This window comes from Aquarana catesbeiana, linkage group LG10, assembly GCF_042186555.1.
Source record: "Aquarana catesbeiana isolate 2022-GZ linkage group LG10, ASM4218655v1, whole genome shotgun sequence".
Lineage (NCBI taxonomy): Eukaryota > Metazoa > Chordata > Amphibia > Anura > Ranidae > Aquarana > Aquarana catesbeiana.
The window spans coordinates 113,278,290-113,304,306 of record NC_133333.1 but is presented as its reverse complement, the minus strand read 5'-3'; the positions used below and the strand labels follow the sequence as shown (position 1 = coordinate 113,304,306).

General features: G+C 45.5%; 2 protein-coding genes across 2 annotated transcripts in view; one reads left to right on the top strand and one right to left on the bottom strand.

Annotated features, from left to right (window-relative positions):
- The window catches only part of PI4K2B (phosphatidylinositol 4-kinase type 2 beta), a 99,454-nt gene extending 96,596 nt beyond the window's left edge, over window positions 1–2,858 (bottom strand). The window contains exon 1 of the mRNA XM_073602473.1: window positions 2,423–2,858. Coding sequence (XP_073458574.1) covers window positions 2,423–2,717 — 295 coding nt within the window. The 5' untranslated portion in view covers window positions 2,718–2,858. The remainder of the gene's footprint in view (window positions 1–2,422) is intronic.
- Window positions 2,859–3,005: 147 nt separating this feature from the next.
- ATP5MG (ATP synthase membrane subunit g) lies at window positions 3,006–22,393 on the top strand. The gene is made up of 3 exons (XM_073602474.1): window positions 3,006–3,229; window positions 17,217–17,377; window positions 22,211–22,393. Exons 1-3 carry the CDS (start codon window positions 3,166–3,168, stop codon window positions 22,307–22,309), a joined length of 324 nt encoding a protein of 107 aa, XP_073458575.1. The 5' UTR covers window positions 3,006–3,165; the 3' UTR covers window positions 22,310–22,393.
- Window positions 22,394–26,017: the final 3,624 nt, after the last annotated feature.

Genomic DNA, 26,017 nt, shown 5'->3' with positions numbered 1-26,017 from the left:
CACACACACTCCTCGGTGTCACACACACACACTCCTCGGTGTCACACACACACTCCTCGGTGTCACACACACACTCCTCGGTGTCACACACACACACACTCCTCGGTGTCACACACACACACACACACTCCTCGGTGTCACACACACACACACACTCCTCGGTGTCACACACACACACACTCCTCGGTGTCACACACACACACACACTCCTCGGTGTCACACACACACACACACTCCTCGGTGTCACACACACTCCTCGGTGTCACACACACACTCCTCGGTGTCACACACACACTCCTCGGTGTCTCACACACACACACTCCTCGGTGTCTCACACACACACACTCCTCGGTGTCTCACACACACACACTCCTCGGTGTCTCACACACACACGCACACACACTCCTCGGTGTCACACACACACACGCACACACACACACTCCTCGGTGTCACACACACACTCCTCGGTGTCACACACACACTCCTCGGTGTCACACACACAAGTGTAATGGAGCCCTAACTCAGCAAGCAGAAGCTGATTGGCTACTATGTACAGCTGTCCCAGTATTCATACATTTTCCCCCTGTGGAGCTCACCCATAATCACTGACAGGCCGGGGGGGGGGGGGGTGTGCTCCCCGGTGTCACACACACACACCCTCTAACAGAGAAAGACACACACACACACACTCCTCGGTGTGTCACACACACACACACTCCTCGGTGTGTCACACACACACTCCTCGGTGTCACACACACACTCCTCGGTGTCACACACACACACACACACACACACTCCTCGGTGTCACACACACACACACACACACACACACACACTCCTCGGTGTCACACACACACACACTCCTCGGTGTCACACACACACACACTCCTCGGTGTCACACACACACACACACACACACTCCTCGGTGTCACACACACACACTCCTCGGTGTCACACACACACACACACACACACACTCCTCGGTGTCACACACACACACACACACACTCCTCTGTGTCACACACACACACTCCTCTGTGTCACACACACACACTCCTCTGTGTCACACACACACACACACACTCCTCTGTGTCACACACACACACACACACTCCTCGGTGTCACACACACACACACACTCCTCGGTGTCACACACACACACACTCCTCTGTGTCACACACACACACACTCCTCTGTGTCACACACACACACACTCCTCTGTGTCACACACACACACACTCCTCTGTGTCACACACACACACACTCCTCTGTGTCACACACACACACACTCCTCTGTGTCACACACACACACACTCCTCTGTGTCACACACACACACACACACACACACACACACACACACACACACACACTCCTCGGTGTCACACACACACACACACACACACTCCTCGGTGTCACACACACACACTCCTCGGTGTCACACACACACACTCCTCGGTGTCACACACACACACTCCTCGGTGTCACACACACACACTCCTCGGTGTCACACACACACACACACACACTCCTCGGTGTCACACACACACACACACACACTCCTCGGTGTCACACACACACACACACACACTCCTCGGTGTCACACACACACACACTCCTCGGTGTCACACACACACACACACACACACCTCGGTGTCACACACACACACACACTCCTCGGTGTCACACACACACACACACTCCTCGGTGTCACACACACACACACACACACACTCCTCGGTGTCACACACACACACACACACTCCTCGGTGTCACACACACACACACACACTCCTCGGTGTCACACACACACACACACTCCTCGGTGTCACACACACACACACACTCCTCGGTGTCACACACACACACACTCCTCGGTGTCACACACACACACACACTCCTCGGTGTCACACACACACACTCCTCGGTGTCACACACACACACTCCTCGGTGTCACACACACACACTCCTCGGTGTCACACACACACACTCCTCGGTGTCACACACACACACACACTCCTCGGTGTCACACACACACACACTCCTCGGTGTCACACACACACACACACTCCTCGGTGTCACACACACACACACACTCCTCGGTGTCACACACACACACACACTCCTCGGTGTCTCACACACACACACACTCCTCGGTGTCTCACACACACACACTCCTCGGTGTCTCACACACACACACTCCTCGGTGTCTCACACACACACACTCCTCGGTGTCTCACACACACACACTCCTCGGTGTCTCACACACACACACTCCTCGGTGTCTCACACACACACACTCCTCGGTGTCTCACACACACACACTCCTCGGTGTCTCACACACACACACTCCTCGGTGTCTCACACACACACACTCCTCGGTGTCTCACACACACACACACCTCGGTGTCTCAGCACATTTACCTGAGCTGGAGAGCAGACTGTCCCGGTCGGAGGAGCTGAGCCTGGCTCTCCGGTTACCCGCACTCTTTGGGGACGGTACTGCGGACCTCCTGAGCAGCGGCTCCTCCTCCCCCGCCTCTTCCTCCCGTGTACGGTCCGGGAAATGCCTCACAGCGCTTCCTGGAGTCACTCTGCCCGGCTGAGCTCCTACCTGAGCCAGCGGCGTCCCGCCTCCCTCCCCCTCTGAGGAGAGCTCCAGCAGGACTAAGAGCGGGGAGTCAGCCCTCGCCTCTTCCTGCTTTACTTCAGCCATCATAGTTACCACAAGCTACTCCATCCGGCATACTGGTATCACAGGAATCGCCTAAATACGTCACTGGGCCCTGCACCAATCCACTGCGCTGTATTGCTTGAGAGGACAGGCAAGAACGTCCCCCATTGGTTGCAATCACCGGAAAAGCCGTAAATCTGTCTCCACACATGCGCACCTAAACGTCTTTGCCGCAACAGGAAGACAGACGTGCGACCAAGTATTAGCCTAAAGCTGATTGGTCAGCGTGGTGCTTTGCCAGCTATGGGTGGGACAATTAGCTACAGAAAGTAACATGCGATGCGCCTCCCTGCCAGTAAGTGGCGTTCTATCCGCGGCTTGCTCGTCTCGTCTGCTCTGAGAGGGTGACATTGGGAGGTTCTGTCTTGTTCCTGCGCTCTGCCGGGAGGTCACTTTTTGCTTGTGGGACGTTAGGCCTTAACTTCGCTCCGGTATGGCTCAGGCGGCTCAGAAACTCGTCCAGGCGGTGACTACTAAAGGCCCCCAGCTTGTGAGCGGTAAGGCTCGGGACATAGGGGGGGAAGTATGATAGATACACCGAGCTCACCTCTGTAGACCAGGCTGTCCTCTGCACACCTCTGATTTCTTTATCTAATTGTCATTATTCATTGAGCATTTCACAGAATTTCCTCCAGAATCCCATCTTCTGTGGGGGGGGGGGGTTTGGTGTGAGCTTCTTTTAGCACATTTTTGGAGCGGAGAGAGACCCATTCAAATGAATGGTGCCAGCCCAAAAAAACAAAAAATGTGCAAATACCGCAACGCAGTATTGTCGCCCAAGTCTGGGCAGGGATATTATTAATAGTGGGCAAAATCACTGCGCTTCTGCGGCATTCCAAAACGCAGTTTAATTTTGGCGCTTAACGAAACGCGCATGTAAAATCTCACCTGGCTTGGGGCCAAAATTTGGTCCCTGAGCTTCTTTGGTGCGAACAACCCACATAGGATAGCCCATTAAAGTGTATGAGCTGCCCTATGCGCGATACATGGAAATGCGCTTTTAACCACATACCTACCAGGCCAATTCTGACATTTCTCTCCTATCATCCTCCTCCCCTTTTTTTTCTGCTAGAAAATTACACAGAACCCCCTAACATTATATATGTTTTTTGTTTGTTTTTTTTTTTTTTTATTATTTTTTTAGGAGAGACCCTAGAGAATAAAATGGCAGTTATTGCAACTTTTTATCTTGCACAGTATTTGCGCAGCAATTTTTGAAACGCGTTTTTCTTGGAAAAACAGTTTCATGCATTTAAAAAAAATCATTAACCACCTCAATACCGGGCCAATTCTGACACTTCTCTCCTACATGTAAAAATCATCATTTTTTTGCTAGAAAATTACTCAGAACCCCCAAACATTATATATGTTTTTTAGCAGACACCCTACGGAATAAAATGGCGCTCATTGCAACTTTTATCTCGCACAGTATTTGCGCAATAATTTTTGAAATGCCGTTTTTTTTTTAAAAAAAAAACGGTTTCATGAATTAAAAAAATAACAAAACAGTAAAGTTAGCCCAATTTTTTTTGTATAATGTGAAAGATGATGTTACGCCGAGTAAATAGATACCTGACATGTCACGCTTTAAAATTGCGCACAATCATGGAATGGCGCCAAACTTCATAACTTAAAAATTTCCATAGGTGACGCTTTAAAATTTTTTACAGGTTACCAGTTTAGCGTTACAGAGGAGATCTAGTGCTAGAATTGTTGTACACGCTCTAACGCACGCAGGGATGCCTCACATGTGTGGTTTGAGCGGCGTTTACATATGTGGGCAGGACTTGCGTGTGCGTTCGCTTCTGAGCTACCGGGGACACGGGCGTTTTAAAAAAAAAAATTTTATTTTACTTAATTTTTACACTTTTTTTTTTTTTACACTTCATATTTTTTTTTTTTTTTTATTACTTTTATTCCTATTGCAAGGAATGTAAACATCCCTTGTAATAGGAATCTATGTGACAGATCCTTTTTATGGAGAGATGCGGGGTCAATAGGACCCCACATCTCTCTCTTCCAGGCTGGAAAGTATGAGATCGGAAAATTTTTTTTTTACCGATCTCATGCTGACAGCCGCGATCGCAGAATCGGTTATTTCCGGGTACCCGGGCGTGACGTCATAACATCGCTCCCGGGCCTCCGACGGTCATAGAGATGACTGGTGACCATCTGGTCACCAGTCATCTCTATCATCCTCATCCGGCGCCAGCCGATTCATTCTCCGGGCTCCCGATGGCAGAGCCCAGAGAAGCACCGGATGGCGGCGGGAGGGGGGGGGCGTCCCCTCCCGTTGCCTATAAGAACGATCAAGCGGTGGAACTGCCGCTATGATCGTTCTTATCGTGCACAGAATCGCCGGCTGAAAATAATGATATCTGAATGAGGTCTGTAGCTACAGGCATCATTCAGATATCCCCCCCCCCAAAGTACAGGACGTTTATATACAGTGGCTGTTTTTGAAGTGGTTAAAGTTAGCCCTTTTTTTTTTTTTTTTTTTTGCATAATGTGAAAGATTATGTAATGCCAAGTAAACGAATACCTAACAAGTCACGCTTCAAAAGTGCACACGCTCGTGAAATGACAACAAACTTCAGTACATAAAAATCCCCATAGACGACGCTTTAAACATTTTTAATGGTTACATGTTTTGAGTTACAGAGGGGGTCTAGTGCTAGAATTATTGCTCTCGCTCTAACGTTCATGTCGATACCTCACATGTGTGGTTTGAACATCGTTTACATATGTGGGTGCGACTTGCGTATGCGTTCGCTTAAGCGAGGACAGGGGCACTTAAAAAAAAAAAAAATATATATAATATTTTTTTTTTTTTTTATCACTTTTATTCCTTTTATTTTACAGTGAGATCTGGGGTCAACAAGTCCCCAGATCTCACCTCTAGGCTCGGAAGCCTGAAATTAAAAAAAAAAAAAAAAAATTAAAAAATCCTGGCTTCCCAGCCAGGGCGGTGGCATTTTTTTCAAATGCAGAGGCTGGGCGTGATGTCATAACATCGCGCCCGGCCTCCGAACGATCATAGAGACTCCGGGGACCATCTGGCACGCAGGAAATCTCTATGGTCAACATCCGCCGCTGGTTGGTTCCTTCTCTGGTTTGCTGATTGCAGGGGCGAGTTGGGAGAAGCACCGGAGGCCTATAAGAGCGATCAAGTGGCTGAACAGCTACTATGATTGTTCTTATGGTGAAGGGAATCGCCGCTTCTTAAAATAGGATTTTTATAACAGCTTACCTGTAAAATCCTTTTCCTGGAGTACATCATGGGACACAGAGCCTTAAGTAATTAATAGGTTATGGGCCACCTTCAGGTGTTGACACTGGTATACCCAATCCAGGAAGTTGACTCCCCTATATAACCCCTCCTTCCAGCAGTACCTCAGTTTTTGTAGCAAAGCAATATACTTAAACCCCATAAAAGAGGGGAGGGACCTCTGTGTCCCATGATGTACTCCAAGAAAAGGATTTTACAGGTAAGCTGTAATAAAAATCCTATTTTCTTTATCGTACATCATGGGACACAAAGCCTTAAGTAATTACTTAATGGGACGTCCCATAGCAATGCTACTTGAGGGGAGGGAGACAACCCGTAGGGCACCCCCAGACCTGAGGACTCCTACTGCTGCCTGCAGCACACTGCGCCCGAAGCCGATATCATACCCCCTTACATCCACTTGATAAAATTTTGTAAATGTATGCACTGAAGACCAAGTTGCGTCCTTGCAGATCTGAGCCATGGAGGCCTGGTGACACACTGCCCAAGAAGCACTAACCGCTCTGCTAGAGTGCGCCTTAACTTGAAAAGGGGGAATTTTACCCTTTAAATCATAAGCTTGAATTATTACTTGCCGAATCCACTTAGCGACAGTGGATTTCAACACTGCCTGTCCTTTCTTAGGACCTTCTGGCAGAATAAATAAGACATCAGTCTTACGAATCTGAGCAGTTGCCTTGAGATAGATCTTCACTGCTCTCACCACATCAAGACAATGTAGTGACTTTTCTTCCCTGGAACATGGTTTTGGAAAAAACGATGCCAGGACAATATCTTGGTTCAGGTGAAAACCTGAAACTACTTTTGGTAAAAGGCCTGGATGAGGGCGTAACACCGCTCTGTTCTCATGAATAATCAAATATGGCTCTTTACAAGAGAGAGCAGCCAATTCTGAAACCCTCCTTGCTGAGGATATAGCAACCAAAAATACCAGCTTTCTTGTTAGGACTAAGGGAATATGCTGTATCGGTTCAAATGGCTGTTTTTGTAACACTGACAAAACTAAATTCAAGTCCCAAGGGTGATTTAACTGGCGGATTAAGCTGTATTTGCGCAGCGGTCTTACAAGCACGCTTTTTTTGAAAAAAATTCACATTTTTGAATGAAAAAACAAGACAACAGTAAAGTTGGCAACATTTTTTTTTATATTGTGAAAGATAATGTTACGCCAAGTAAATTGATACCCAACATGTCACGCTTCAAAATTGCACCCGCTCGTGGAATGGCGTCAAACTTTTACCCTCAATCTCCATAGGCGACGTTTAAAAAATTCTACAGGTTGCATGTTTTGCATTACAGTGGAGGTTGAGGGTTAGAATTATTGCTCTCTTTCTAACGATCGCGGCGATACCTCACGTGTGGTTTGACCACAGTTTTCATATGCGGGCCCTACTCGCGTATAGTTTCGCTTCTGCGCACGAGCTCGACGGGACGTTTAAAAAAAATTTTTTTTAATTTATTTTACTTGATTTTATTTATTTTTACACTGTTTAAAAAAAAATGTCACTTTTATTCCTATTACAAGGAATGTAAACATCCCTTGTAATAGAAAAAAACATGACAGGTCCTCTTAAATGTGAGATCTGGGGTCAAAAAGTCCTCAGATCTCATTTGGACTTAAATGCAATTAAAAAAAAAGTCATTTGAAAAAATGTGGCTTTAAGACGTATGGGCGAAAGTGACGTTGCTTCCACCCTGCAGTGTCATGGAGACGGGTGGGGGTCATCTTCCCCTTACTTGTCTCCATGCACAGCTAGGGAAAGGACGCGATCGCTGCCGACGGCTCCGGTAAGCTGCGGAGGGCACCAGATCGCAGCGGGGGAGGGGGCCCCCCTCTCCCACCACCGATAAAAGTGATCGAACGGCGAATCCGCCGCAGAGACCGCTTTTATCTTGTAGCCAGCCGAAAACGGGGATACCAGGGTTATGGCAGCTAGCTGCTGCCATAACGATATCCGCCCCCAAATTAGGGACGTTCCATATATACTCGAGTATAAGTCGAGGCCCCTCATTTACCACAAAAAACTGGGAAAAACTTATTGACCTGAGTATAAGATGAGGGTGAGAAATGCAGTAGCTACTGTAAGTGGAAAAAGAGGGTCAACAATGCCCATCTGCAGCTGTATACCTCCCTGTGTCCTGTGCAGCCTACCTGTATCCTGTAGTTGTGTCCCTGTGTCCTGTACATGTGTCCTGTGCAACCTCCCTGTGGCGAACTCCATCCTCCCTGTGGTGATCTCCATCCTCCGATCAGCGTGTGATTATACACTTTGGCGGCCATTTCACTTTTCAAAAGTCGCGCCTCCTCCTCGTCCGTGATAGGCTGACTGCTGAGTGTTCTGCCTATCACGGACATTCTCTCATTCTCATACCACAGACAAGGATGAGAGAATGTCCGTGATGGGCTGTACAACTGACTGCTGGGAAATGGAGTGTTCAGCCTGTCACAGACGAGCAGGAGGCGCGGCTTTTGAAAGCTGGAATAGCCTCCGAACTGTATTATCACACGCCGGACGCAGTCTGCCTGCATGACACGCTGATCATGCAGACAGACGGCGGTGACTCAAGTATAAGTCAAGGGGGGCACTTTCAGCCCCAAAAAAAAGGACTGAAAATTTCGACTTATATTCGAGTATATACGGTATATGTACATGCGGCGGTTGGCAAGTGATTAAAGAAAGCTTCTCTAGGTTGAGAATCCAACCCAGACTTTCCAAGTAACTGGTTGTAATGCGTACACTTTGCTCCAAGCGAGCCACTGACTGGTCTATTAACAATAGATTGTCTAGGTACGCCAAGACTGTTATGCCCTGTGCCCTTAGCCTGGCTAGAGGTGGGGCCAGTAACTTTGTGAACACCCGGGGTGCTGTAGCTAGCCCGAAGGGCAAGGCTACAAACTGAAAGTGCTATTGTTTTATTTCGAACCACAGAAATCTCTGGTGAGCAGGAAATATAGGGACATGCAGATGGATGCCAGAAGTTCTCTTCCTTGCAGGATGGAAACTACCGATTTGATTGACTCCATGCGAAAGGAACGGATCTTTAGGAACTGATTTAGATTCCTTAGGTCTAGAATGGGTCTAATGGCACCATTTGGTTTTGGTGCCGTAAACGGGTTTGAATAACACCCCAAACCTCACTCTTCTGTGGGGACAACACCTGAAGGTGGCCCATAACCTATTAAGTAATTACTTAAGGCTCCGTGTCCCATGATGTACGATAAAGAAAGAAGATATCTGAATGATGCCTGTAACTTGCAGGCATCATTCAGATATCACCGCTCAAAGTCGACTATGTCATATGACGTTGGGCGGATGGGAAGCAGTTAAAATGGTGAGCAGGAACCTGTGTTCCCACTTCGCAATATGTGAACACTTGACACTGAGATTTCTGTTAGATGCACCAAGTTTTCGGTGGACAAAACATATCGGACGAAAATTATGTTATCAGCATTTCGCTGATAAGCGGAAAAGGTGCCAATAATGGCCGACAAATTTATATTAATTTAAATTCATGATATTCAAAAATTGCATATAATACAATTTATATGCTGCTCAAAAAAACCCGAAAGGAACCCTTTTTAATCAGAGTATAGCATCAAGTCTATTGAATTAAACTCCTGGGATAATGTTCTGGTCAGTTAAGTAGCAGAGGGGGTTGGTAATCGGTTTCAGCTGCTCTGGTGTTAATGAAATTAGCAACAGGTGCACTAGATTGGCAACAATGAGATGACCTCCAAAACGGGAATGATTTTACAGGTGGAGGCCACTGAAATTTTTTTTTTTTTTTCCCTACTCTTTTCTGACTGTTTTTCACTAGTTTTGCATTTGGCTAGGGTCAGTGTTACTACTGGTAGCATACGGCGATACCTGAACCCTACAGAGGTTGCATAGGCAGTCCAGCTCTTCCAGGATGGCACATCAATACGTACCATTGCCAGAAGGTTTGCTGTGTCTCCCAACACAGTCTCAAGAGCATGAGGGAGATTCCAGGAGATAGGCAGTTACTGTAGGAGAGCTAGACAGGGCCGTAGAATGTCCTTAACCCATCAGGACCGGTATCTGCTTCTTTGTGCAAGGAGGAACAGAATGAGTACTACCAGAGCCCTACAAAGTGACCTCCAGCAGGCCACTGGTGTCAATGGTCTCTGACCAAACAATCAGAAACCGATTTTGTAAGGGTGGCCTGAGGGCCTGACATTTTCTAGTGGGCCCTGTGCTCCCTGCCTGGCACCGTGGAGCTTATTTGGCATTTGTCATTGAACACCAGAATTGGCAGGTCCGCCACTGGCACCCTGTGCTTTTCAAAGATTAGAGCAGGTTCACTCTAAACACATGTGGCAGATGTGAAAGGGTCTGGAGAAGCCATGGAGAACGTTATGCTGCCTGTAACATCGTTCAGCATGACCGGTTTGGTGGTGGGCCAGTGATGGTCTGGGGAGGCATAGCCATGGAGGGATGCACAGACGTTTACAGGCTAGATAATGGTACCCTGACTGGCATTCGGTATTGGGACTAAATCCTTCGACCCATTTTCACACCCTACACTGGTGCAGTGGGTCCTGGGTTCCTTCTGGTGCACGGCAATGCCCGGCCTCATGTGGTGAGAGTATGCTGCCAGTTCCTGGAGGATGAAGGAGTTGATGCCATTGACTGGCCCCATGCTCGCCTGACCTAAATCCAATACCTCTGGGGCATTATGTTTCACTCCATCTGGTGCCGCCAGGTTGCATTTCAGGCTGTTCAGGAGTTCAGTGATGCCCTGGTCCTGATCTGGGAGGAAATACCCAGAACACATCCGTTGTCTCATTAGGAGCATGCCCCAGCATTGTCAGGCATGCATACAAGCACGTGGGGGTCATGCAAACGATGGAGTACCATTTTGAGTTGCTGCAATGACATTTCAGAAAAATGGACTAGCCTGCTGCATCATTTTTTCACTTTGATTTTCAGAGTGTCTTTGAATTCAGCCCTCTGTAGGTTGATTTTCATTTCCATCAAACGATGTGGCATCCTTTCATTCCTAACACATTACCCAGTCTATATCAGTATAGATGTCCTGCATGATCTTTTTGAGATCTGATGTGTTTTCAAAGTGTTCCTTTTAATTTTTTTATATATATTATGTGTGTTGTGTGTAATATAAAATTGTATATTTTTGTGGGGAAGTTCATTTTGTCTGACTTCAGTGGGAGCACGTGGAAAACTTGTAAAACTGGAGCTTTAGTGCAGTATCAATCACCACATCCTAATTACTTGTATCGGAGGTCTGCAAAAAGAGGGTACTATGGCCTTTAACCAATTCAATACCAGACACTTTCACCCCCTTCCCTCCCAGGCCAATTTTCAGCTTTCAGCTTTGTCACACTTTGACAATTGCGCAGTCGTGCAACACTGTACCTAAAGTACATTTTTATCTTTTTTTTTTTTTTTTTTTTTTTTTTTTTTCTTTTTGACACAGCTTTCTTTTGCTGGTATTTAATCACCACTGGGTTTTTTTTTTAACTTTTGCTAAACAAACGAAGGAAGACAGAAAAAAAAAATTCTTGGTTTCTGTTATTCTCCTGCCCTGATATCAGTGTAAATGCCCCCTGTCAGAATTGCCGGTTACCGGCTCTCCTCTCCTGATTGGACACAGCTGATAACAGATGGTGCTGGTTGCATGCCCCATGGGGCATGGTTTTGGGATAATGTCCATGGACTCCCTCCCAGAACTTGATGACCGTGCTGTAGCAGTCTTTTTTGGCTATTGCGCAGCCGAGAAGACCCCTTTCACACTGAGGTGGTTTTCAGGCGTTTTATCGTTTAGAAATAGCCTCTAAATAGCACCAGAAAACCATCCCCCATTCATTTCAGTGTGTCTTCTCACACTGGGGCGGTGCGCTTGCGGGAGGTTAGGAAAAGTCCTGCAAGCAGCATCTTTGAGGATACAGCGCTCCCGAAACGCTCTGCCTATTGAAATTAATGGGCAGCACCTGAAAAGCGTTTCGGAAGGGCTGCAACACTGGCATTTTTAACCCCTTCTTTGGGGTTAAAAGTGCCCCGCTAGCAGCCAAAAGCACCGCTACTTCGGCCGCTGCTCAGTGTGAAAGGGGTCTAAAGCTGCTGAAGGACGAACAGAATAAAATTCATTTTACAAACTTTATTGACACATAGCTTATCAGTTAAATGTGTATACAGTTAGTATAAATATTTAGCCCAATTGTAAGATCATTCATTTACTGTATTTGGGCCCCCTTTTGAATTTACCAGTATCGCATATATCATGTCTTTCCTGCTGTGGAGAGAGTAGTGTTAATTAGGTGGCCTAGTAGATTTAGATGGACAGGCAGAATTTTTAATGCAGACGGGACATGCATGTCTCTTCTGCATTAAAGTCTAAGTTCATCTTCACTCTTGTTTTAAAAAAAAAAAAAACTTCTGCCTTACTTTCTGGACAGACTCTAGGTCAGGGATATGCAATTAGTGGACCTCCCAACTGTTGCAAAACTACAAGTCCCATAAGGCATAGTAAGACTGAAAGCCACAAGCATGACACCCAGAGGCATGATGGGACTTGTAGTTTTGCAATAGCTGGAGGTCTGCTAATTGGATATCCCTGCTGTAGGTCATAACAGGAAGGAGCTGACCAGCTGACCTCATTAGCACACACCCTGCATCATCTACCCTCCTATCTACCACGCACCTCCAGGTGCACGTTTTTTTTAAATGAAATGCATCAAATCAGTGATTACCGTTCTTACTAAAAGCACAGGCATCTATTTTATTACTTTTTTTTTTTTTTTTTTTTTTCTACTTTAACTTTCATCTTGCATAGATTTCAGAGTGTGCTGAGTGTTCAGATAACAGCCTATGTGGATAGAGCTGTAGTATTGAAAACAGAAGTATGTCCTGGATTCTGTAAAGCTCACCGTTCAATCTGATTAATAATCTCCTTTAGGTCTACCATCAGCTATGTAGTTCAAGGGTCTGCCTGATTGGATAGATGGTGTCATCTTGTTATATAGTTTTGGTAAATTTAAGGGAGATTGAACAATCAGATTGTATAGGTTATGGCCATCATTATACACATCAAATTAACTCGTTTCTTTCTTGTGAATCCCTTTTCAGACTGCCTCTGTGCAGCTGGCGTCCCTGCTCCCCTGCCACCATTTTGAAAATGTATGTCCTGTGTGTGACAACAGAACGAATAACTGATATTCCCGGGCAGCAATCTTTGATAATACAGCAGTGAAATGTTCAAAAACAGTCTTAAGCCTCGTACACATGCGAGTGTTGGCCAACCGAGCGTCTGATTTTCGTTTTTAAGGGAGTGTGCCAGGATCTTGTCTTGCATGCTAACGGTGCACAATTGTCGTGCAACAAACATGAACGTAATGACGTACTACGAGGAATTTCAGCTCTTGAGCGCCACCCTTTGGGCCCCTTCTGCTAATTTCGTGTTTGGTGGGCATTGATTCCGAGCATGCATATTTGTACTTTCAACTTATTTGTGTACTGACCATACGAAATTCTGACAACAGACTGTTGTCCGAAAATTTACTAGCCTGCCATCCAACATAAGTTGGACAACAATTGTCAAAAGGAGTGTACTAACGGTAAGATTTTAGGACAACAGTCTCAACAGACAATCCCCTGCCAACAATCGCATCGTATATACGAGGCTTAAGGCCCCTTTTTTTACTAAGCTATAATACGGCCTATTAATTATAATGTGCCTATGCACACAGGCACGCAAGCAAGAGCCTTGCATTGTTCAGTAAAAAATTAACATCTGCATTTATAGTAAGTAATTTACGTGAGTGAGAATGAAATTGCGCAAGCGCATATAAGCGAAAATGTGCAAAAATATGCACAAATACAAAAAAAGCCTGAAATTGCGTCTGGGGCTGATGCTGAAACAAGAGTATCGTGTGCAAGAGGCCTTAATGCAGAACAAACCCCATTGATTTAACAGTTTCAAAAAGCAGTTATGGTCCAGCACAATCCGGGAATGTGACTGTCCCATTTGCTTGTTCTCTCAACCAAACTGTCAAACCATCAAATGACTGGTGTCATAACTGATCACATGTGCAGCATCATGGCAGTTAAAGATCAAACAGAGGCTAAGCTGGCAGCTTCTTTGGCTGAAAACGATAGAAGGGAACTTTACCCATAACAACTTGAAAAAAACAATGTTCTTTAGCAAGGAACATACAGTGCATCTGGAAAGTGTTTACAGTGCTTCACGTTTTCCCAATTTGGTTGTTACAGCCTTATTCTAAAATGGATTAAATTAATTATTTTCCTCAAAATTCTACAAACAAATACCCCATAATGACAACGTGCAAGAACTTTGAAATCTTTGCAAATTTGTTAAAAAAAAAAAAAAATCACATGTACATAAGTATTCACAGCCTTTGCTCAATACTTTGTTGAAGCCTCTTTGGCACCAATTACAGCCTCAAGTCTTTTTGAGTATGATGCTACAAGCTTGGCACACCTATTTTTGAGCAGTTTCTCCCATTCTTTGCAGGACCTCTCATGCTCCATCAGGTTGGATGTGGAGCGTCAGTGCACAGCCATTTTTCAGATCTCTCCAGAGATGTTCAGTCGGGTTTATGTCTGGGCTCTGGCTGGGCCACTCAAGGACATAATCAGGCTTGTATGGTAGAGTGGCCAGACGGAAGCCACTCAGTAAAAGGCACATGACAACCCGCCTGGAGTTTGCCAAAAGGCACCTGAAGGACTCTGACCATGAGAAACAAAATTATCTAGTCTGATGAAACAAAGATTGAACTATTTGGCCTGAATGGCAAGCGTCCTGTCTGGAGGAAACAAGGCACCGCTCATCACCTTGCCAATACCATCTCTACAGTGAAGCATGATGGTGGCAGCATCATGCTGTGGGAATGTTTTTCAGTGTCAGGATCGAGGGAAAGATGAATGCAGCAATGTACAGAGATGACATTGATGAAAACCTGCTCCAGAGCGCTCTGGACCTCAGACTGGGGTGAAGGTTCATCTTCCAACAAGACAGCAACTATAAGCGCGCAGCCAAGATAACAAAGAAGTGGCTATGGGACAACTCTGTGAATGTCCTTGAGTAGCCCAGACTTGAACCCGATTGAACATCTCTAGAGAGATCTGATGGCTGTGCACCGACACTCCCCTTCCCATCCAAAATAAATTGGCAAAGACTTCAAACTTCTTTTCATGTTGTCATTATATTGTTTTGTATTGTTTGTAGAATTTTGAGGAAAATAATGAATTTAATCCACTTTGGAATAAGGCTGTAACTTGGGTGGATTTGATTTAAATCAAGTCTATTTTAAATCATGATTTCACAGCGATCGTTAGAGTGAGAGCAATAATTCTAGCACTAGACCTCCTCTTTAATTCAAAACTGATAACCTGTAGAAATTTGTTAAACGTTGCCAATGGAAGTTTTTAAGGGTCAAGTTTGTCGCCATTCCACGAGGGGGTGCAATTTTGAAGAGCGACATGTTGGATATCAGTTTACTCAGCGTAACGTTATCTTTCACAATTTAAAAAAAGACTAACTTTTACTGTTGCCATATTTTTTTTAATTCAAAAGTGTTTTTTTTTTTTTCCCCAAAAAATTGTGCTTGTAAGACCGACCACTGCACAAATACACGGTGTGAGAAAATATTGCAACGACTGCCATTTTATTCTCTAGGGTGTCTGGGGGAAAAAAAAAAGTTTGGGGGTTCTTGGTAATTTTCTAGCAAAAAAAAAAAAAATTTTTTTTTTTTTTTACTTGTAAACACCAATTCTGAAAAAATAAGCCTGGTCCTTAAAGGGGTTGTAAAGATGGTTTTTTTTTTTTTTTTTTTTTTTTTTTTTTTTTTTTTTTTTTTAAATAACAAACATGTTATACTTACCTTCACTGTGCAGCTCGTTCTGCACAGAGTGGCCCCGAACCTGGTCTTCTGGGGTCCCTCGGCGGCTGTTTCAGCTCCTCCCCGCAAGCATTTACCACCTTCATGCGAGCTCCCTCGCACGGTGGTGAGTGCTTGCGGGCGCGCTCCCGTGATACAGCCGGCGGCTATAGCCGCTCGCTGTATCACTCGGCCCCGCCCCCCGGCGCGCCGCGTCATCGGATGTGATTGACAGCAGCGCGAGCCAATGGCTGCGCTGCTTTCAATCCATCCACTGCAGCCAATCAGCGACCAGGCTGAGCTGCAATGAAGCTGACGAGGACGAGGAGCGAAGATTCGAGGCGTCAGGTAAGTAAAACGGGGGGGCTGGGGGCGGCGGTACTGTCAAAAGTTTTTTCACCTTAATGCATAGAATGCATTAAGGTGAAAAAATGTTTACCTTTACAACCCCTTTAAGTAGTTAAATCATAATGCTAAGACGGCTGGTGATGCGGCAGTGACGCAACAAAAGGTGAGGGACCTGGCGGCAGCAGGTAAGTGGATGCCCGTGCTAATGAGCACTGCCATGATGGATCTGAAATGACAGGTGCTCTTTAAATATAAGGACTTGTTCTTGCTGGTAGTTAGAATCTTTAATATTTGCAAACAAAATGAAGGCTTCCTATTTTATAATAAGCTGTCAGGTTAGTACAACTCAATATCAGAACCGATTTCAATCATACAGTTTGTAGTTTACATAGATTTGCAAAACAATGGGATAAATGAATATTCCTGAACTTTGTTTTATCATAGTTACTGTGAAATTTTTAGAATGCATCAATCCAGTGCATGTTTTCTCAGCTTGTATTCATTGAATAAGTTTACCAAAAATTTTAATTTTGCATAATACACAGCCCCATACTACATAACTAAGCTCCATTTCATGCTGAATAAACAAAATTAATCTTAAATAGAAAACCATCTTTTATATATTTTTTTTTTTTCTCCATTTTCATCCACCCTGGCTGTAACATAACAAAATGTGAAAAAGTAAAGTGCTCTGAATACTTACTGGATGCACTGTATATGCAAGGACTGGTAAGCTGTGATAAATCGAATTTGTGAGTTTTGGGTTTAAAAATGCAAATCTACATTAAATCTAATAGTTCTTCACCATTTCACTTTTTTTTCTGGTGCACTTTAGATATACTGAACTCAAAAATTGAAATGGACAGTAAACGGTTGACAGAGGTTATGTAGTTAGGATTACACATGTTTATGCATTGTCAGACACGATCTTTTTAATAAGTACTGCTGTTTTGTTTTGTTTCTTTAGCTGCAGTCAGTTACTCACGGCCACGTCTTGCGACTTTCTGGTACTATGCTCGCGTGGAACTGACTCCTCCAAGTCCTGCAGAGATTCCAAAAGCCATCGACAGCATAAAAGGATTGGTACAGTCATTCCAGAGGGGCCGCCTGTCTGAGCTTACTGTCAGGGTAAGAGAATAGGCCCAGATATATAACTTTTGTGTCTCTAAATCATAGGGTTGGCAGTGAAAACTGTATGCGGATAGTACACACTTTTTTTTTGTTCTATTTTGGTAACTATGAGAACGATGACTAGGTTAACAGGCCATTTTTTGTGATAAGGCACTGCGTTACTTTAACTGAAAATTGCGCGGTCGTGTGACACTGTACCCAAATAAAATTTTATGTCTTTTTTTTTTTTTTTTTTTCGCCCACAAATAGAGCTTTTCTTTTGGTGGTATTTGATCACCTCTGCTGTTTGTATTTTTTGCGCTATAAATAAAAAGAATGACAAATTTGAAGGGGGGGGGGAAACTTTTTTACTTTGTGCTATAAAACACACCCAATAAAAATGTAAAAAGTCAAATTTCTTCAATTTAGGTCAGGGCTCTCCAGCTGTTGCGGAAATACATGTCCCATGATTCATTGTAAAACTCTGACATTTAGATGTGACCAGTCATGATGGGTATTTTAGTAACTGAACAACTGGAGGGCTATAGTTTGAAGGCCCCCTGGTTTAGGCCAATATGTGTTCTGTTACATGTTTTTGATAAACAAAAATATCCCAATAAGTGTATATTGGTTTGTGCAAAAGTTAATGTCTACAAATTGTGGCATTATTATTTTTTACTAGTAATGGCCGCGATCGGCGACTTATAGCGGGACTGCGACATTGCGGCAGACAAATCGGACACTAAGTGACACTTTTTGGGGACCAGTGACACCAATTCAGTGATCAGTGCTAAAAAACATGCATGGTCACTGTACTGACACTGGCAGGGAAGGGGTTATCAGGGGCAATCAAAGGGTTAAATGTGTCCCTAGGGAGTGCTTACTAACTGTGGAAAGACAGAAATCCGTGTATCTGCTTGGCAAAAACACAGGATCTCTGTCTTTTATCACAGACCAATGTTCTGCCTCTGTCAGGAACGATTGGTGGACATCGGGTCTGCTGGACCCACTTCGCTCCCGCTTTGCCCAATCACAGAGGGAGCTGGTTGGCGGTGTGTGCGTGCTGCAAACTCGGAAGAGGTGCTCACGTACAGGTACGTGATTTTGCCTGTAGGAGCCACCACCCCGCAGTGCATATATGTGGGATAGTCAACAAGCGGTTAAAAGGTGCCAAATTGGCTAAAGGAATGCACATACTGGCTTATGTTTATGGCGTGGTCTAGGAGTTCTGAAACTTGGGGTAATCTAAATAAGTAAAGCCCCTTTCCAAGATCCTGCTAAGTTGGCATACGTAGAGTCTCTCCGCAGGCTGTATTGGAACATATTTGTAAAATTGTAACTCGGAATATATGACTTTTTTTTTTTTTTTTTTTTTTTTTCCCTGTAATTTTTTTTATTTTAATGCTTGATAATGTCATCAGGTTCCACTGAAAAATGTGCAGTTTGCATGCATAGGGAGGAGGTCTTTCTATTTCCCCGCACATGACATCTGTGTCAGCAAGCACCACTACCTTTCACATTATGCAAATGGAAATGCAGGAAGTAATGGCCGGATGTGTGGGCAGAGCTAGGGCTCAGTTGGTCAGTCAAACCAGGCATCAATAGACCAGGCGTTTGAGCCTTTTGGGTCCACTCACTACATTGAGCAGGGACATAATGACATCACTGCTCACTGTAAAGCTGCACGATTCTGGCTAAAATAAGAATCACAATTTTTTTGCTTAGAAGATGGCTCACGATTCTCGTGGCTTTTTTTTTTTTTTTTTTTTTTATATATTCAATGAAGTGTATTTTTCCCAAAAAATTGCTTTTGAAAGACAGCTGGGCAAATACAGTGTGACATAAAATATTGCAGCAATTGCCATTTTATTCCCTAGGGTCTCCACTAAAATATACATAATGTTTGAGGGGGGGGTTCCAAGTAATTTTCTTGCAAAAAATATTGATTTAACTTGAAGTGTCAGAAAAAGATTTAGACTTTAAGTGGTTAAACTTCCTGCATTTACACTTTGTTGGAAACTTGGCAGACTGCCCGGATTTTTTCTTTACAAACAAAAGTGTATGCCTTTTTGATCTAAGAAGGAAGCCTTAGTTACAATGTTTCATATTAAAAACTTGGCAGACTGCCGGGATGTTTTCTTTTGACAGCTGAGTGAGCAGATAAGAGTCTCTCCACTTGTTATATGAAAGAATCGGCAAACTCTGCAACAGAGATCATGGGGGGGGGGGGTGAATCAAGATCGCGATTTTTGTTTTTTTAACGATTAATTGTGCATCTCTAGCTCACTGTAACAGAACTACAGCAGGGGCGTTACTAGACCAGTGGCTGCAGGGTTTGAGGGCACATCCTGTACCCATTCTATCTAAATGGAATTGCAGATCACCCAGGCTATGATAAATGACATCAGGATGATCTCTATTTAAAAACCTTTAAAGCTGAACTCCATCTTTAGATACACTTTACATAATTCGTTTGGGCCAGCTGAGCACTGCTGTGTGTTCCTGGTCCGAGCGAGACTTCCTTTCTCATACCTGAAACACACTAAAGTCTATCACAGCAACGCTAAGCCAGTTGCCTCGCCCAACCCCTACCCTGCCCTGCCCCTAAACACTCCCTCATAAATTATCTCATGAAATGGCACTTAAATGTTTTATGCAGAATTAAGTTATAAAAATAAATCTTAACTTCTTTATCTGTGCCCAACAATGCAGCCTGCCCTGTCCTCCAGTGCAGCCTAACCCAGAACGGTATGCTGTATGTAGCCACAGCTAAATACAGTTTTATACCGCACATCCTGCGGCCTCACGTATTTGTGAGGCACATCGTTCATTTGGGCCAAGCCGGCCCAAACAAATTATGTAAAGTGTATCCAAAGATGGAGTTCAGCTTTAAACCATTTACCCATAAACAGTCTAAGGGCTGGTTTACACTGGTTCGACATTCGCTTCGATTTCAAGAGCACAAGTCGCATGACATGCCAAAATCAATGGTTCTCTAGTGAGAGCCATCTTAACTGGTCCGACTTGTATCAGTCTGACTTTGAAAGGTTCCTGCACTACTGCCTTTTTTTTTTTTTTGTGAATGGGTAAGGGGTACCCGATACTAGAGCTGCACGTTTAATCGTAAATAAAATCGCAGTCTCGATTTCAACTGCCCTCACGATCTTTATCCAGCATTTCCACGCTTCATTCGTGTGACAAGTGCAGAGCCATTCTCTGCTCACTCACAGCTGTCAAAGAAAAAAACAACCATCTGGCAAATGTTTACCAACATTGCTCAGCGCTGAGATAAGGAAACATTGTAACATTTAGTTCTTTTAGATCAAAGGGAAGAACTTTGGTCTGTAAATGAGGTCAGTTTAACCACTTAAAGACTAAGGCCCCCTTCACGCAGGCGCTCCAATCGGGTCCGCCTGAAAGTTTTTCAGGCGGACCTGATTGGACGCTCCATGTGCCTCTATGGAGCGGCAGATGTCAGCGGTGACATGTCCACTGACATCTGCCAGTATCCGATCCTGCCCGTGAAATACAGACGAAAGGAAACCTATTTTCCATCCGCCTGGAGAATGGGATCGGATGAAGATGGACAGGTGGTCCGTTTTTTTCATTCGATCTCCATAGAGGACAGCAGGCCTCTGACAAGTCTGTCTCCGCACAGTGAGTGGAGACAGACCTGTCATCTGCCTGCTCAGCGCAGATCAGCGCATCGATCTCTGCTGGACAAACCCGTGTGAAAGGGGCCTAAACCTTTTTCTGACACTTGTTGCTGACAAGTTTAAAATCAGCATTTTCTGCTAGAAAATTACTTGGGACCCCAAAACATATATATTTTGTTGGCAGAGACCCTAGAGATTAAAATTGGTGTCTTTGCACTATTTTTTATGTCACTGTGTACTTGCGCAGCGGTCTTTCAAATGCAATTTTTTTTTGGGGGGGGGGGGGGGGGGGGGGTTGGGAATACCCTTGTATGAAGGAAGAAAAAAAAAAAAACTAAACAGTAAAGTTAGCCCAATTTTTTTTTTTTTTTTGTATAATGTGAAAGATGTTACGCCGAGAATAGTGATCGCTATTTGAAGCAAAAAAAAAAAGAATCGTGATTCTCATTTTCTTCCAGAATCGCGCAGCTCTACTCGTCACTCATTCACTTGGGTATCCGGGGGGCCCGGGCTGCATGCTCTGGTAAGGGCCTGGTATGGATTTGGGGGGGCGGGGCGCAGTGCCCACGTCATGTCGGATCAATGTGAACATAGCATACTTTCAACAGGCTGTGTCCACAGAACCTGACATTAATTGAGCGTGGTAACGATGGGGAGACTATAGTTGTTTGTATTTATGACATACTAACCATGGCACCATTGGATAGGATTGCTTTGTTGGTATAGATTCATATTTCTGATCTCCCTTGTGCTATGTAAAAGTATTTTTTGATTACTGCATGTTCTGGAGACCTTATGTTTTTGATACTCTACACTACGGCCATAGTTTGTAAGGCCATTATTATTCTGTGTGTTAAAGGAAAAAAAATATTTTTCCTAATAATAAACCATATCGGATTTAAAAAAAAGTCCAGGCATTTGATATGACTCCTCCCACACCTCGTTTTTGGTTACTAAATGTATTTTGCTCCACTGATCATCAGAAAGGTGCTAGTTGGGGAAGGGCAAAGCACCAACTTCACATTTTTAGTCAGTATTTGCCTAATACAGTACTACTTTACGTTATACCACAAAACTGCTACTAGGCACAATGAGAATTTTTGAACATTCTAGCTCCGTACAAATAACTAATGGTAACTAGTGTTTTCAATATGTCTCAATAACTTTTTTTTTTTTTTTTTTTCTACCCTTACAGGACGCTGTCAGAAATGGCCTGGTTGCAACTGAGGTTCTATTTTGGTTCTATATCGGAGAATGCATTGGAAAAGGTGGCCTGATTGGATACAATGTCTGAAGCCTTCTGTTTGTACAGTTCTAAATCCTTTCATTCTTTTTGTGACATCATAGACTCAGTAAATTAAAATGAAAATTAACCACACCTACCAAGAGTTTTCTTTTATTTGTTCATTAAATATTACAGTTCATTTTGAATCACAAGAGATTTATTAGGTATTTTCAAGTTTTATTGACTATGCAAAGAGAAACTAACATAGGAATGATGCATTAGATAACAAGGTAAACAGAGGAAGGATTGTCAAAGAAATACACATGAGCATTACAGCACAAGCTATAAGCAGGGGCAGAAGACTGCAGGCCTTGAAGTAGCAAAAACCCCATGTCCAGCACAAGAAATAGATGCTGAAAATTCCAGTGGGAGTGCTCCATGTTAGTAGACTTGATCACCTCTGTAAAGGAGGGGAATAGAGAAGAGAGACAATTGGCTCTTGAAAAAGAAGGGTAGACTACAGAAAAGGAGAATGGGAAAGACCAGCTATGGGGGAGTGGTGTTTGCCGGGGGAGTGAGAAAGAGGGCGGGGGGGTTGGGAGTGGTCCCATGCGGGCCAACAAACGAGGATGTCAGTGGTCGTTTGGAGGTGGTGTCATACCCAGAGCAGGGCACGGTTTATGTTCAGATGGGAGGTGTAGGTTATCTCAGGATCCCAGGCCTTTAAGAATTTGGTGCAAAATTAGCTTCTAATGGGCCACGGTCCCCATGGGCCGTTGAACCTAAGTGAAATTGAGAAAGCTGTCTCAAGGCTCTAGCCTATGGCTGCCAGGAACACATCCCCACCAACTTCCTCTGAATCTTAGGCAGGGTCAGGATAGTTTTATTTAGCAGAGCCTCCCAGGAGTTTTAAGCAAGTTAAACATTTTAGAACTGACCAGATCATGGACTATACATGCGTCCAGATTCGTGTTGCTTTGGAGCATGCCCATCCATATGGAGGAGGGTGCCATATCTCTACAGCCCCAAAGGCACATTGGGAAGACCATGGGAATGCATTTCGAAACCCAGTCAGGTGTCGTGTACCAACGTGAAAGTATTTTGTAAGCATTTTCTTGAGCTATGTTTAGTCGGCATTTGGAAGCAGAGCCAAATTATATTCCTTGATCTGGTAGGGTAGCAAGATCCTTTTTACATAGGGAAGTTTTGCAAAGACTGGCACAGTCAGACCAGTCCCTATTTTGTTGTGGATCCTTTCTACATCGGTTTTCAAACGCTGTTTGGGAGGTCCCGTGTGGCATCTGAGGAGACTACAAACACGGCGGCTTATTTGGGCATACCTCTTCAGCCGGTAATTGCGAATGTTGCTGGAGGTATTGGAAGGATCTTACACCCTCAATGGTGAGGAGATGCTAGATATTTGGACCCTTTCCCACATCACCAACAAAGCCCCAGGGTTACAATAAGCTGGAAGAAAGCGTGATGTGGAGGGGTGTGGCCGAATAGAGATCTGAGTGGACATGCCTGGGGTGAGCTCCTGCAGCCATAGAGCACACCTGGAGCTTTACCGGGGGCCCAGGGCATCCCCTAGACTATTAGGGCACTGCCTGGGATCGCGGGCGCACCGATCACGGAGCTCCGTCCGCCTGAGAAGACAGGCTTCAGCCTACCACGGGAACGGCGGCCATCTTGCTCCCCCTGGACGCCGAAGCCGGCGCTGCCTCTGGCTGATCCACCTGCCCTGAGACCGGCTCTCCTCCTACTCAACCACTGGGGACATCCAGCCTGCCGTATGGGGCCCCCAATCCTCCCCGCGCTGCCCCATTAGGCCAGCCAGAGGGACCTGATAAGTGACAGCGGCCATCTTGCTACACCCGGCGGTCTCTCCTGGGCCCAATCTGACCCCCAGGAGCACCCTGGCCTGGCCAATCGAGACCCCCCGACGGGGATATTGAAGGAGCATCCACCCCCATCTGGCTCCAGTTGCAGCCAAGGCCCTAGCCCCAGAGACCTAGTGTGGCGGCCATCTTGCTACACCCTGGCAGCCCTTGTCTCCTCTGGGCCTAATCCAAGCCTCACTCACCCCCAGGGCATCCTGGCCTGGCAGATTGTGGCCCTCAACGGAGATACCCATAAGCATCTACCCCCATCAGTACGCGGGCTGCAGACATGGCCCTGGAAACCATGAGAGATGGCCATCTTGCTCCACCCAAGCTGCTGTATCCACATACGCTCCTGATCTCCTTCACCCCTCTGAGCCTGGATCACTACCTGCACAGCCACAAGAGTAGCCCAGCAGGGTCAGCGCCCACCTGTGGTCCCCGTCCGTACAAGTCTGCAGAGAAGCGTGACTGACCATGTATGGCTAAGGAAATGAGCTGCTGAGCTCCGTGGCCACCCATAGCAGACAGGCTATACTTCAGCCATTGCATATCCTTGAAAAGCATGTCCACGCACAGTTCTCACAGATCTACAACACGGCACAATCCAGTGATACCTGCTCCGCACATCTCAGTCCGATCTCCACACTCCCAAAGACAAGATGGCGCCCACTCGAAAGCCAGAGAAGGGCAAGCCTCCTCCCCCCTCTCAGCCAGTGACAGACAGCAGCGAGGAATCAGATGACCCCCTGATCCGGCACTCAGACCTACCAGCTGTAGCATCCAGATCTGGGACCTCTATTACCCCGCTCCCGGACACAGGCCCTGGGGATGTGGCCCATCAAGCCTCAGGAGAATCGCCTAGATCTGAAGCCTCGACCCTTCTGGCGGCCTTCCGAGCGGAGTTTGAGTCCTGGGCGGTCAAAATGGAGACCTCACTCCACAAGGATCTCCAGGCCCTCCAACAGCAGGTCTCCACTAATCAGACCGCTGTGTCTGCCCTAACTGACATTCAATCTGACCATGCAACCCGCATCACATCCCTCGAGCGGCCTCCAAGGAGCACTTGCACCGTATACGACAACATCAATTACGCATAGAAGACGGAGAAAATAGGAGCCGCAGGAATAATATACGGCTACAAGGCATACCGGAGGCTATGGCGGGTACAGACTTGAAACCTTTTGTCACTGCCATCCTCAACCTAGTCCTGGGAAGAGAGGTTTCGTCCCCTATTAAACTAAACCGGGTGCACAGAGTGGGGGGGCCGAGGAGGGAACATCGTGACGCGATGTCCTCTGCAGGGTTCACTATTTCACCCTTAAAGAAGAACTTATGCGCAAGGCATGATGTTTGGGTCCCGTGGACTTTGATGGTTCTGCTATCCACCTATACCCAGACCTCTCTTGTAACACTCTCCGCATGCACTCTCCGCACTGCTAGACCTGATACGTCAAGCCGGAGCAACCTACACACAGGGACACCCCTTCAGTATTAAGGTGACCAGGGCTGAGCATATATTTGTCCTCTCCGACCCGGATCAACTCCCAGCCTTTTTCAGCTTTCTGGAGCAAGACCCAACTGATGTACCAAACTGGCTGGACCTGCCAGATGACCGTGCCAGGGTGCAAACACATGACCCTCTCCCACAACGACACAGGCACCCAAGGTATGGATCACATTCTATTGACCCTAGGCCACGTCATCCTACCTCTCCGGAAGATTAAGGTAACTCTAAGAAGTTGCTTGAAGCCATTTCAACGCCCCTTATATGACTATCACGATCCCAGTACACTGCTTATCTCTTGTCTCCTGGACAGGTCAATGTTTGGAACCCCTCTTCCCCCCCCCCCCCCCCTAAAGAATTTTCTCCCTTCGCCTTTCAGGACAGCACCTT